The sequence below is a fragment of the Micropterus dolomieu genome, linkage group LG02, assembly GCF_021292245.1.
Source record: "Micropterus dolomieu isolate WLL.071019.BEF.003 ecotype Adirondacks linkage group LG02, ASM2129224v1, whole genome shotgun sequence".
In the NCBI taxonomy this organism is placed as follows: Eukaryota; Metazoa; Chordata; class Actinopteri; order Centrarchiformes; family Centrarchidae; genus Micropterus; species Micropterus dolomieu.
The window spans coordinates 2,742,704-2,756,366 of NC_060151.1; the positions used below are offsets into that span (position 1 = coordinate 2,742,704).

Sequence of the window (13,663 nt, forward strand, 5' to 3'; positions counted from 1 at the left end):
ATGTAGATTTCTGAAATGAGTATACTGTGGCTTAAAGAGTAACACCAGGCTGACAAGCAGTGTTCCACTGCCCTCTCTGGCTGAAAGTTTGAATTCTGCAGTAAGATGAGTAGTTACACCACTGAAGGTTAGCAAAAACAAGTTTTTCGATGTTAAGTTACTCTTTAAGGATTGTTATGGCGTATCCTGACTGAATGCAAAGATTTTTTAAAGCTGCCATTGCATACAAGAAAATGGAAATATGCAAGTGCACACAGACACAAATTTGCTCCATGAAACCGAACTCTGAAAGAAGGTGGATGAAAGTGGCATTGATGCAAGTTGAATATTTTAACTGGAGTCAAAATTTTGCTCTACTACCCATTGCTGTGTGAGTCCTCTTTATCAATATACGTACATAAAAGCAAGACAAACACTTGTTTGGTATTAAATCTGAATGCATCTTGAGGCTGGCAGTTTGCTCCAAAAGCAACTGAATTTGGCAGGTTTGCACAGACATAATGTTAGCTATGCTACTGAGGCCCTCATCCACACTACTACGTTTTTGTTTAAAAACTGAGTTTTAAAACGAAAATGATCTCCGTCCATCTAGTGGCCGTTCAGGTACAGTGGGCATGTGCATGTCGGTGTAAACATGAAGCAGATGGTCTATTCCAAAGTTACAGAAGATTTGGCAAAAGAATAAAGAAATGCAGACGGAGAATCCCAATAACGCCCCGCGACACTGTACGCAGGATAAGTGTTTGACGATGGATAGATGATGGATGGATGGACCAGTAACGACCTGGAACTGGAGTTTAAAGCAGCTGTGGTGGCGGAAAACAGACTGAGAGTCGTTGCAAAGTAAATAAGGTAACATGCACAGTAAGTGTAGGCTATAAACGACAACGCAATAGTGTGGATGGGGCCCGAAAAGGTTTGTGTTCTGGCCAACCTACTGAATTTGGTGAAAAAATTTCACAGCCTTGTAATACACTTTTTGTCAAGTAGTAAACATTGGCCTCCAGTTAAAAAGCAGTGTCGTGTGTTTGGCGTTGTTTTAGATAAGACCTTTCAATCGCATGTTTCCATTTCATGTTTAAATTGGCTTGTGAGTCTCCTATTACACAATAGATAGTGAAACTCTGTGGTGCTGTTTTGACTTGGCAAGCATCGCAATGTAGATAGCATTAATTGAAGTATACAGGGAGGATACTGCTATTTGTTTGCAGCAGCTTATTTGAAAGCCTTGGGGAATGTGGAAAATTACATTTTGTTTGACGCAGTTTCTGTCTGGTTTTACACTATCTCTTCCCTCTGCTCTAGGTTGGCAGGCTGGATATTGGCCTTGGGACTACGACGCTGGCTCAGTCCCAGTGTCTCCCCTCTTGCTTTGAGCAGTTGTTCTGGTCCCCAGTGAAGGCAGAGGGGGCAAGGACATGAGGCGGGATGGTGCATGATGCTGGTGGAAGGGTAGAGGGCTGCTGTGGTTGGAGGCAACCCTCCTGGTCTGTTGTGGTACTGGGAGAGGCGGAGCGCATCCAGGGTCCTCATGGGTGCGCTGTAGCGACTGTGTGCTGAGGATGCTGGTGAGGAGAGAGATAGGGGGTAGTGGTGGTGGAGCGGGAGTGGGGGTGGCATGAAGGGGTATGTCAAGGTGGAGGAAGGGGAGGCACGGCCCATCAGGAGTGCCCCCAGAGGGTCGACGAGAGGGTGAGGCCACGGTAAGGAGTGTCTCTGCCGTTTGTCCTTCATCCTCCTGTTCTGGAACCACACCTGGAGAGAGGAAAGGAAGGAACAAAGAAAGAATTAAGGTAAGGAACATCAAAAGGAGTACAACAAGGAAAGAAGGGAGAAACACAGGAAGAAGGGCGACAAAGTTGAGAAGATGACAATGCAGATTTGAATAAGGTGAGAGAAGACAGGAGTGTGTAACCCCCCCTCCCCTGACACACAAACCCCACACGATTATAGGCAATCCTTGACAATTCTGATTCAACTATGTAAATCCCAAATCCTTAGTCGGGGGTACCCCTCCTTGGACCCCTACCCCTATCTGCTAATTAGCACTGAACACAAAGTAGTACAGCTGAGGCTGATGGGAATGTCATTGGCTTTGTAGGTATTTGGTCATAAATCAAATTATTGAAACGTTTAAATTTAGACCTGACATGGGACATCAGTTAATGTTATTATGATTCATCATGTAGGGAGCATGAGCGTCTGTCACAAATTACACTACAATCCATCCACTAGTTGTTCAGATATTTCCCTCAAAACAAAAATGACAACCTGATGGTGGCGCTGGATTAAAAGTCAGAGGATCATCAAAGTCAATAAGATTAATCCTGTGGGGAACATGAGTGTCTGTACAAAAATGTCCACCTGTTGGTGGCTGTAATGTAGCAAGTCTAGTAAATAATAGGGACAAGTTATTGCTGCTCAGTGATTAGAGACTGAAGTGTAGCCTGTGGGCAGTGTGAGCATGTGTGACAACAGCAGTAGCATACACAGTAGCTGCAATGTATCTATGTCCCCAACATGGCTCCTATTAAAGCTTGGAAACTGAGAATACTCGCATAGACTGGTCATTAAACATTACAGTGGTAGTAAAGGAAAAGTCAAGGGATCCCCAAAGTCATAGTACATTGTGCGGGAACCATGTATTAACTGTAGATGTTCAAATAGTTCTGATAATTGTACTTAATATATCAAAATATTTAATTCCATTGCTCTTCAACAGATTCCATTTTTCTATATTATTCCTGCTTTTTTCTGTTGCTGGACTGACGTCTGTACCGTCTTGAAGCTTTAAAGCTGAGACTTACAAGCTGCTTGTGTGTCTGTCTGTCCAGTCCTCAACTATTTTACCAGCTCATAGAATCTCCCGAATAGGCTGCGCTTCTAAAACGTCAGGTGGCAGCATTTACAAGGCATTGCCTCACATTCCTGCTCTTTCATAAAAGACCCTCCAGTATTTGGCAGAAAGGTGGGTGCATTTACTGCGCATTAAAGCTGCCGCATTGGGCCAGACGCTCTCTGTGTCAAATGTTAGAAACTGCTAAACCTGTCACTGCTCAATCTACCACGCTGATTGAAATGACAAGTAAGGGGAGAGATGATGTTAACCTTACAGGAAATGTCAAAGGGGTGTTGTTGTTTAGGTTGTATTAGGCAGTTGTTTGAGGTTTTTCACTTCCTGTTTTCACCTGCATGGTTTTATTTTTTGGGTCTATAAGCAACGACTGTGAACAAATGAGGTAAGACAACAGAATTTCATAAAGCCTGCCAATCAGTGAAGGTGACATATTATTGAGGAAAACGCACTGTGGTTCTGACAGCTAGATGAAAAAATCAATATGGCTGTCGAGTAAGTGCGGTAAATACGGAGCTGTAGCTGAAGAGCAATTAGCTTAGCATAAGGTTGGAAGTAGGGGCAAACAGCTGGCCCGGCACTGTTTTTTTTTTTATACATTTGATGAAACAGATACTGTTTAAATTTTCAGAATACCATATATTAGCTTTCTTGCTGAGGGTTAGATGAGAACAGTGATACCACTCTCATGTCTGTACAGTAAATATGTACCTGGAGCCAGCAGCCAGTAAACTTAGACTGGAAGACTGGAAAAAGGGGGAACGACTATTCTGGCTTTGTCCTAAAAAAACACACTCTTCATATCAACTTGTTATATCCATACTAACATGTGATAATGACAATATTCACAGTTTGTGTTGGACTATATTTTGTCTGGGACCAAATGTCAAACAATGAGTGACGACTCCAGCTCCATACTCAGACATCACATTGATATTAATCTTCTCATCTATCTCTTGAAATGTATATGTTGAACTATTTCTTAAATACTGTCTCTCTATGTTAGTGGCTCCTCCCACCTTTGTCTGCAAACTGAATATTAGCTTAAACAGAAATTCAACCAAGGACGTACATCTAGAAAATAGATGGACAGACCAACCTTCAGTATCTGGTCTGGGACAATAATCAACACTGATGATACTAGTTAGCAAGCATCAGTCTTATCATATTGCTAACCATTTTCTCTATTTTAAGCTCCATCATGCTCTATTGAGCTGTGTGATGAGATTATTGTCTTTCAAAAAAAGAAGTGGAAAGCCACATTAAAAACTGTGTTCAAGGATGCTGATCGAGAAACATTGTTGCAGTTGATTTTGAAATGTATCTCTGTCCATAGGAAGAAGGATGTGTTGAGACTTAGCAAAACTGTCTCCACACTGTCTAACTGGAATTATTTCCAATAAATGTCAGTGAAGTCAAAGCTTGATTAACATGCATAGAGGACCTTGGTGCAAAAATGAGCTGCTGGGCCCCTACTGTTCCTCCCACTCTCTGTGCAGGCATAGGCCTAAACTATTCCTATGCTATATATATAAAATGGACACATGATGTTTAATGTAAACATCTGTTTGTATGTTGCTGTATGACAATATGCTCTTTCTCTCGATTTCACTTATTTGATGGCATAGGCTGCAGATAAATGCTGAAGTAGCCTAACCGTGAGTTGACATGTGATTTGTACCCTTATAAAATGTCACTGGCTCTTAACCTCACTGACAGCAGGGCTTGTGCTACAGCACAGTAGCCTACCTTTATTGTTGTCTCAGGTAAGTTGAGCGCCGTGGCCAGTTCGCAGCGCCGGGGTCTGGAAACGTAGCTCTCCTTTCCATACTCCTGCTCCAGTCGGGACAGCTGTTCCCGCGTGAAGGCTGTCCGGTGTCGCCTGCTGTGGTCGAGCAGCGTGGTACGCGGGCATGGCTCCGTCTGATCCTTCTCGCCGTGCGCAACAGCGGCAGTCGCCATTGGCGTCTGTCTGCCCTCCGCCACTGAAAGGACGCACACGGATCAGCACGAGTATGCAGTGGGCATAATAAGGCCGAATATGAGGCTCTTCCTGTTGCGCCTTTAGTAATGCAGCCCTAATGCCTCAGAGTAGGAAATCTAAACTACAAATAGACTTAGCACAGGCCATAAAGTACATTGCTGTATGCCTATAATTAGACTACATTTTAAATGCAACATTGTCACAAAGTAAATGCCAATATACCTAGAGATTAGGCCTGTACTTCTTAAACCAAATATTGTGGTTGAGGTCCTGGAGACCCAGGGTCCAGCTCAAAAAAATGAGCTACTTAACATTGCTTTATCAGCTTGTTACTTGAAGACTTTTACTGATTTCATATCTGTGATTGGTGTTAGCAGTAGTTTTCACACATTAGCCTACTAGTCCTCCTAAACCCCAAGTAAGTTTATTAGGACTTTTATAACACTTCATAAGAGCTCTAGCAGGGACATCAACCTCTCTTGGATCAAGCAGACACCAAACATATAAGTAACACCCCTCTGTAGGATAACATGGCCTACTCTACATTTCTTTGTCTGTGAATAACGTTTTGGGTAAACAGAAGGATTATACTGTGTTCATGCCTTGCTATTATAGCATCTAAAACATGAACCTTTTCTTTATTTGCTGGATTAACAATGGTTTATGGTCATTTCCATATTTTGGGAGTTCAATACCTTTCTACATATAGGGTTTAAATAAGGTCAGAAGAAAATAAAAAAAGAATCTGTTGAAGTTAATATTATTATTAATTACACATTCAGCAGTGGAGGAAACATGGAGGAAGTAAAGCCAATGTCAACAAAACACAAAGGTTAATCCTATGGACATTTTGTGTTTAGGCCATTTTATTTACTTTTTGAAGTAAGAAGTTATTTGTTGGCTATATTTGTCTGTAACAGAAGTGCAGACAGTTATCTCTGTTCCCGTTTGTTAACTCGAAAATAATTGGAACTCATAGTGAACAAAGTTTGCTCAAAAGCAGATTTTTCATTTACTTACGCATCAGGTTTGTGATTTTTTAAAAAATCCCTCCTATTTTCTCTGTTGTCCTTTAGGTCAAATATCCCCCCTCTGCAGGCTGGGCTGCGCTTCAGAAAGGCCGGGGATGAAGCTGGCTGCAGTCTAGGCAAAAACTTCTCGCCTATCACTCAACTCACACTTCACCCTGTCTGTTCAGACAGTCAGGGAGAAGATGGGCTGTTTTTGTCCCAACACCCCCTCCTCCTTCTCCTCCTCCTCCCCCGTGTTCTCCCCCTCCGCTACTGTCTGTCTTCTCCGGGGCTTCTCCCCTCTCCTCCTCTGTCCCTATGGCCTATTGCGGGCGCTCCAGACGGGCCGTGGTGTGCGCGTCGGCCCGGCGCGGCGCCGCGGCCCGGAGAGGTGTTAAAGGTGTTTAGGGATAAAGCCTTTGGTCTCCGGCTCGGCCTTTGTACTTTTGTTATGGAGAATTATAGACGCACAGGCAGAGACAGCAGACAGACCCTCATTGTTCTCCGCCGTTTGATCTTTGCGGGTTTGGAAGTAAATCATTACAGGCCTAATGGCTCCAAATTGGCCGAGTGGGAGCACGGTGGAGAGGAAATATTAGTTTAGATAAAATTATGGCAATAACTGTCGGTATTATAGGCTACTGTATTTTTAATCATTTATTTTCTGCCTTATAGGCTACCAGATTTTCTATAAAGACTTTCTTATTTGAGTCCTTTTTGAATTTTACATTTTATTAATCCTGTTCTTTCCCAAAGTGATGGTACCCTACAAAAATTATGGTTTAATATATTTTCACTTAGGCCTATAACTGAAGTAGATTAATCTTGAAACATTTAGCCTACTTTTCATTTATGACGCTTCTGTAGGCCCTTTGCTATAATAAAATGTTTTTTTTTTTAATTTTTGTGTGGATATAACCTAAATTAAGTAGGCTAGGCTACACCAGTAATTTTATTTAGAAATAAAACTAGTAGCTTTGAATATCGCACCAGGTGATTTGAAGAAATATTCTCTTTTTGTTTTGATCATGCCTTTAAATAATAACCAGTTATGACAATAAGACTGTGCAGATTAATTTAGCTTTATGTAGCGTAATAGCAGTGCAGTATCAATCAAAACGCGATCCTTTAAGTGTATAGCTTTGCCTCCAGTGTAGAAACTGACCCTTAAACCTCTGTTTTGGATGTTATTATGGCTATAATCTGCGTTGATTGTTAATCCAGCGGCCAGGTGATGATAAAGAGGACAGGCGGAGAACAGAGACAGACAGACGCCAGGTAGGGTGGAGTCAGTGTTGCATGCAGGACATTTGTCATTGTAAAAAAAACACTCAGGCACTATGGAAGACTCACATTATGTCATTCCTAAACTGTCCTATAGGCTACTTCAGACTATTAGAATCATAATATTTTTTACTTCTGAATAGATTCACACTGCTCCTATGGTTTGCTGTTTTATGACTGTTTGTGTGTCAAAATCTTTTTTAACCTTTTGTTGTGTTGACATTACTTCCTGTTACTGTTTTGAGTCATACCCCACTGCTGTGTGTAAAAATAAGTCATAATTTTTGCACACTTTTTTAATTTTGCCTGTCAAATAGGCTTCATATTTTTGTTTTTTCACATTTTTTTTCTTTTAACTTGTTTTTTAGCCAAACATGGGGAAAAGTATTAAAAGTGGTAATCTTTTGTCACAAACTGGGCTGCACATTTAAAGATGACAACCTATGACCATAAATATGTAGATAGCCTTTTTATTAATTATGTATGTATTTATAAATACAAAAAAAAATATGAAAGAAATCAAATGAAATATTTTCATGTTGCAACCCTAATAAATCAGCTGAAAAGTAGGGTCATGTTATTTCTAATGGAACCAGACTTCTTTTTGCAACCAGAGGAGTCCCCTGCTGGCCGTTCGATGGGATGCAGGTTTAAGTTAGGGAGACTTTTTGTTTGCTTTGCTTTGGCAACTATAACTCGCTGAATTTTTTTTGCTAGAGTTCTCGGACTTTTATACAAAGTACCCACATTTGTTCACTACAAATGGCACGAATTCAGTCTTCTACAAGAATATCACAGACCTCGTGAGTTGATGTCATATACATTGTGTTCCCTTGTTACACATGCGGGTGGTAAGTTGTAACAATAAGACAAGAAGCAAAAATAGATGCCACACTATATGATATGCTTCAAAAACAGGTAATTATATAAAAGAAAAATGTTTCTGTCTCACTGTAATAGACTGTCTGATGACTCCAGCCTGTTCTCGTGCTCAGGCGTCACATATACACGCTTTGGAAAAACCGTGGGTTTTGTACGCAATATGGCGATTTTGCGTGTTTGTGATATGCCCCCAGCTTCGTGTATATGAGACGCATCCAGGCTGCATGTGTATATGACGCCCTGGGGTGACCGGAAATGCTAGTAATGCTTCCGGTCGCCAAGTAGTTAGCTAGCTAGCGATGTTTGTCTTTAAGGAGTTGACAGAACTGAAGAAGTCTCTTGGATGAGGGACGAAACGTCTTCTATGGACAATCATTGCCAAATTCATAGCTTTCTCTGTAGTCTACAAAATGCCAGAGCCATTAAGCCAATCAGAAATTAAAATGTGTTGCCCTTACAAGGCAACATGAATGCGCAGGCACATACAGAGTGGAAGTTGGAAGCGCAAGACACGATTGATGCAATAACAGTATTTTTTTTTTTTTGTTTAGCATTTTAATTTTACGATTCCTGGACAAAGTCACTTGCCTGGGATCAAAGATAGTCAGAGCAGCTGATGTTGGGGAGTGTAGCAAAATGCGTGCTAAATTATTATTGATGCAGACAAAAACTCTACAACCTCTTTGCAACCAGAAGTTTCGCTTTTTTAGCCAGTGGTGAGCAAAGTAACCTAGGCCTATTCAGATCCTTTAAAAAGTACCAATACCTCATTGTGAAAATACTGCATTGAAAAAGTTCAGTAAAAATACATAAGTAGGCTATAAGCAGGAAAATGTAGAAGTAGCCTATTAAGAATAAAATAAATGTTTTTACATGAAAAATGACTACCAAAACATGTTACGGGTGGTGTGGGGACAGAGAGGACCCAAATGCAATGTTCAGAGGGAGTTTTATTGGGGGAAAAAGGGTTAGAGGGACTGGAGTGGAGGGAGAGGTGGATGCCGGGGAAACACAGGCACGGGGAACCGAGGAGACTGGGACCAGAGAGCCAGGGAACACTGGGGCCGAGGAGGCGAGGGAGAACTGGGAGGACGCCGAGGGGGAAGTCAGAGGAGGAGAGGACCGGGGGATGAGCCCAGCCGACTGAACGGAGGACGAGGGTGAGTGAATCTGGGAGGGAAACAGACAGAGAGACAGGGTTAGAGACAATGGAGAAAAAGCACAGGGAAATGAAAGTAATCAAAATACATGCAAGCTTGAGCACAGGGGTGACACCGGGTATGGAGCAACAACAATCAAGCAAGAATGGTGTGGAGAACTGGGGTTGAAATACAGGCAGGGATGAGGTTGACTACTGGCAGGTGTGGCAGGCTGATGAGGTGCAGGTGCAGGTTGTAGGCTGGGCTCAGGAGCGGAGGGAGAGAGAGAGAGAGAGAGAGAGAGAGAGAGAGAGAGAGAGAGCACACAGGGGAGGAAACACAGGGAGGCAGGCAGAGAACAGAGAAAACCAAGGAAAAGGCAGAATAACTGAAGAAAAGGAGAAAAACCCAGGACACTCACCGTCACCCGGGCTGCCACCACAACAAAACAGTTGCCAATTACATTTATGTCAATTAGCCTAACTGACTATTTAACTGTTAAGTAATTTAATTTATATCAAAACATCCTATTTTTGAAACTCTTCATACATTTTGTGTGTAAAAGCTTATTTTTTAAAGTAACTAGTAACTGAAGCTGTCAGATAAAGTAAAGTAGATATTTCCCTTTGAGATGTGGTGAAGTAGAATAAGAAAGTTGCATGAAAAGAAAATACTCAAGTTCAGTACAGATACCCTAAGTACACTTTGTTACTGCTTAGCTCTGGCTACCTGAAACTAAGGAAAAGACTAGAGATGTATTTCTATATTTGGGCTGTGGACGGAAAGCTATTATCCATCATGATGGTGAAAATGGCTGGCCTTGAAACGTGTAGCCTATTCACACACACAGCTTGGCATACAGCACTGCTGTACACATAGCCAAATTTCTTTTTAGTTCTGATACATTTGTATTTTTTAAATGTAAGTTTATATATAAATAGTCTTTTATCAGATTCACCTATTGTTATAATTTCTATTTTCTCGGGTCAATTATGAACTATAGATAAAATTTAACTGCTAGTAAAAACTTGAGAGAACTGTCTGGGGCCGAGGGGCTGCTGCTGCAAATATTTGAGTGGCTCCTCCCCTAACACGCGTTATCTCACTCCAAACTTTTGATAAAACTTGAGAGCCCTGAACCTTCTTTGGATAACTATGACCTGGATGACTGAGAACCTTCACAGACACCGATGGCTTCATATTAAAATACGAAACAACAACAAAAAGCAGCAACAGCAGGCAAAATTGATTTTCATGGACACATGGAACACGCTGTCTGGTGTCCTATGGCTGCTCTGCCTAAACACTCCTGATGAATGGATAGCATTACTTGTTAATAACTGCTAACCACTAACTTTAGCTGCCGTTAGGTAGTTAGGTCAGTTCTATTAGGCTTTGCCTTCTAAGGCCATTCGCTATTGGGTTTACGCACGCCTGCGTGGCACTGATAAATTTTGTCTACACCCACCCACAGCGTGGGCCTCTCCTACGTCCGCAACTGGAATATATAGAACGGTGAGACCCAACCATCGGCTCCCATTTTAATTCAGCACTGAGCAACATTGTCTTAAGAGCAGAAGCTTTCCAGGGAAACAAGAAGAATGAAATCTTCCAGCAAGGCAAGACGGCGCTACAACCGAACGGGTGTGCGGCGTCTGCCACACAGGCTACATCGTGCTGGGTGATCTCCGTCCCCCCTGCGAGGCATGCCTCGGACTGGAGCACGATGGCCGAGTGGGGTACACACACACTCAACCCTGTGTGTGATGTTGTCCTATTGTCGCTCCCCGGCGAGACCACAAGAAGCACCGCCAGGTTGGCCAAAGGCAGACGCAGCTCCATACTTGCACTCGTGCTCTGAAGGCCCCGGGGGTGGCCTGCTCATGGTCTAACTCCCCTGTGCAGCCACAGCATTCCGGCAAGCGGCAGTAACATTTTGGGGGGAATTGTGTGTTCACTGTTTATGTTCTGCCTGCACTTTCTCTATTCAGACGAATGTGTGCCCTAAGAGCATGTTCCCGTTGTCCGCCATTTAACACATTTCCCCCACACTATACGGACCGTCTGCAGCTGGCTGGACAGACTTCATGCAGCCTGACTCCGATGTCACAAGCAGTTCATTTTCCATGTTGCCAACCTCTGCCTCCCTCCCCTCAACGGGGGAGCGGCGGGGTTATGATCCACGAGTGCAGCTACGCCGTCTCGTGTGGACCCCCCAGCGACGGCATCTCCCCCTGCCCCCTCCCCAGTCTGGGAGTGCAGTAAGGCTATGGACGCACGTGAGCAGCCACGCTGCCTCGTGCAGGCCCTCCCACCACACACACACCCTCCTTAACTGTGTGTGGAAGGTTGTCAAGTGGGGGCCCGCCCCACAAGGCGGTACACGGCCTGCCCTGCTGCGGTGAGCATCGGCCGGTTCTCTTCGGTGGCCGCGCCTCGCCGTCAGATTAACGCATGCTCGCCACGCGGGGACCAGGGCACCACATCAGCAGGTCTGACCACTTTAAGAGTGATACTCTGAGCTCATGTTCTATGGACAGGTGGATGAACAGCCTGGCCATGGTCACAGGCTCCAGTTCCAAAAAGAATGTGGTTCTTTTTCCGGGGCATCCAGTATCAGTACAACCGCCTGACGTTCGTTATTCTCTGGCCCCACCCACCTTCTCCAAGTGCATCGAGACGGCCTTGGAGTCAATGCGGCGGGCGGGCATGAGAGTCCTGTTTTACCTGGACGACCTACTGCTGCTGGCATGGTCCCGGGACGAGGCGTTGGTGCAGACGGCCAAGCTTGTTGCACACTTGTCTTGCCTGGGGTTTCATGGTGAACTGGGGGGAAAAGCGCTCTCTTTTCCCTCCCAGACACTCACCTACCTGTGCGTGGTGCTGGGTTCCTCCCTCTTGAGAGCGCAGATCTCCCAGGAGCGCGTGGACACTCTGACAGAGCTAGCAGCTCTATTAATACTAGCTGACTCTGCATAGTCAGGGAGTGTTGGTATTACACCAAGCGGGAACCTCTGGGTCTGAAAAGTAAGGCCACTCGGAAGTAGGGGAGACTGGGTATGGTTGTAACACGGGGAGAGTTGTAACAACATCAATTCCACCAATTGGAGATGAGATAGGAGTCCTGTGATCATTTCAGTATTTACCTACTTCCTCCTCGATCAGGTATGGTGGTTATCAAAACACAACGCAATTCAAAACCACAGGGAATAATCCAGAACAAGGAAAACGGAGCAGAACACACAATACTGGACAAATACTGGAGACACAAGCAGGCATACATATACACAGGGACTAATGAGACACAGGCAGGTAGAGAGACAGCAGGGGAAACAGACAGACACCAAGGCCATAGGGAAACTAATAACCAGGAAGAAACAGAATATAAATAACTGAACCAGAACATAAGCAGACAGATCACTAATATACCCAAAAACACAACAGGGAAAACAGACTGAACTAAGATTAAACAGAACGCAGAGCAAACATGGACAAATAATATCGAAGTACACGGAGCAGGAGTAGACACTAAGACACAGATCAGAATGCAGGACATAACTAGAAACAAGACAGATACTAAAAAAACTTAAACAAGTGAATGAACAAAGGACTAGACTTAGCTACAAAACGATACTCCTAACAGTAACACTTCTTTACAAAGTGCTACACATACAACTAGGGACTTTATAGATTTTAATATTTTACAGAATGCCCTTTGCAGTCTGGGCCCACCAAGCCTGCATTCCAGGGTTTTCAGCATTCATTTGTCAGCATTGTGACCAGTACTTCCCATTCACATGTAGTTCACATGTTGCCGTGTGTATCGGCACTCGATCTTTTCTATACTCAGTCTCTGCCAGTGGAGAGGGCAGAGAAGTGTACGTGCTGCTTGTGAGAAATTCCAAAGCGCAAGAAAAAGTCCCTCTATGCCAAAGAGTAAAATATAAAAGTGCTTGTACTGCATACCAGTGAGTACTGGCCCACTTCAAGCACTGACTGTGACTCTGATTAAGAATATACATGCATTGACACACACAGACACACACTCTTTTTTGTTAGACCTAAGGATATACAAAGATGTTCTGTCCGATCTAATCTCAAATGTATACATACTTCCACTGGCGCTCACATAAAAGATGTAAGTTGAGTAGGTTGTCCTTTAGTTTGGCCCAGGAGACATTTGCATTAGCCTGGGAAATAGGCAAATCTGCGAGCTAGTGTTTTATTTGATCTGGTAGATGGTCCCCCTCCTGTTTGGAAAGATTTGCAACCGACCTGGTCCATATTGGGCTATTCACAACCATTTATCTAATACAGCATACTAAATTGTTTTTCTAAGAAAGTCCATGATAAATTTCATGTTTTGTTCAGCAGGGCTGCCTAACAGTAGACCATATCTGTTGAAGTTTATTTCTGCTGTGTTTACTACCATAATTAAATTTGGGATGTATAGAAACAGATGCTCATTTTGCTAAAGTGAGTATGAAACCTAGTTAATGTTAACAACAGG

General features: G+C 43.3%; 1 protein-coding gene across 1 annotated transcript; it reads right to left on the bottom strand.

Annotated features, from left to right (window-relative positions):
* Positions 1–1,278: 1,278 nt before the first annotated feature.
* eve1 (even-skipped-like1) lies at positions 1,279–13,457 on the bottom strand. Its single transcript, XM_046030555.1, is given in 3 exon segments — positions 1,279–1,755; positions 4,604–4,839; positions 13,283–13,457. Coding segments are annotated over 3 exon segments (888 nt in total).
* Positions 13,458–13,663: the final 206 nt, after the last annotated feature.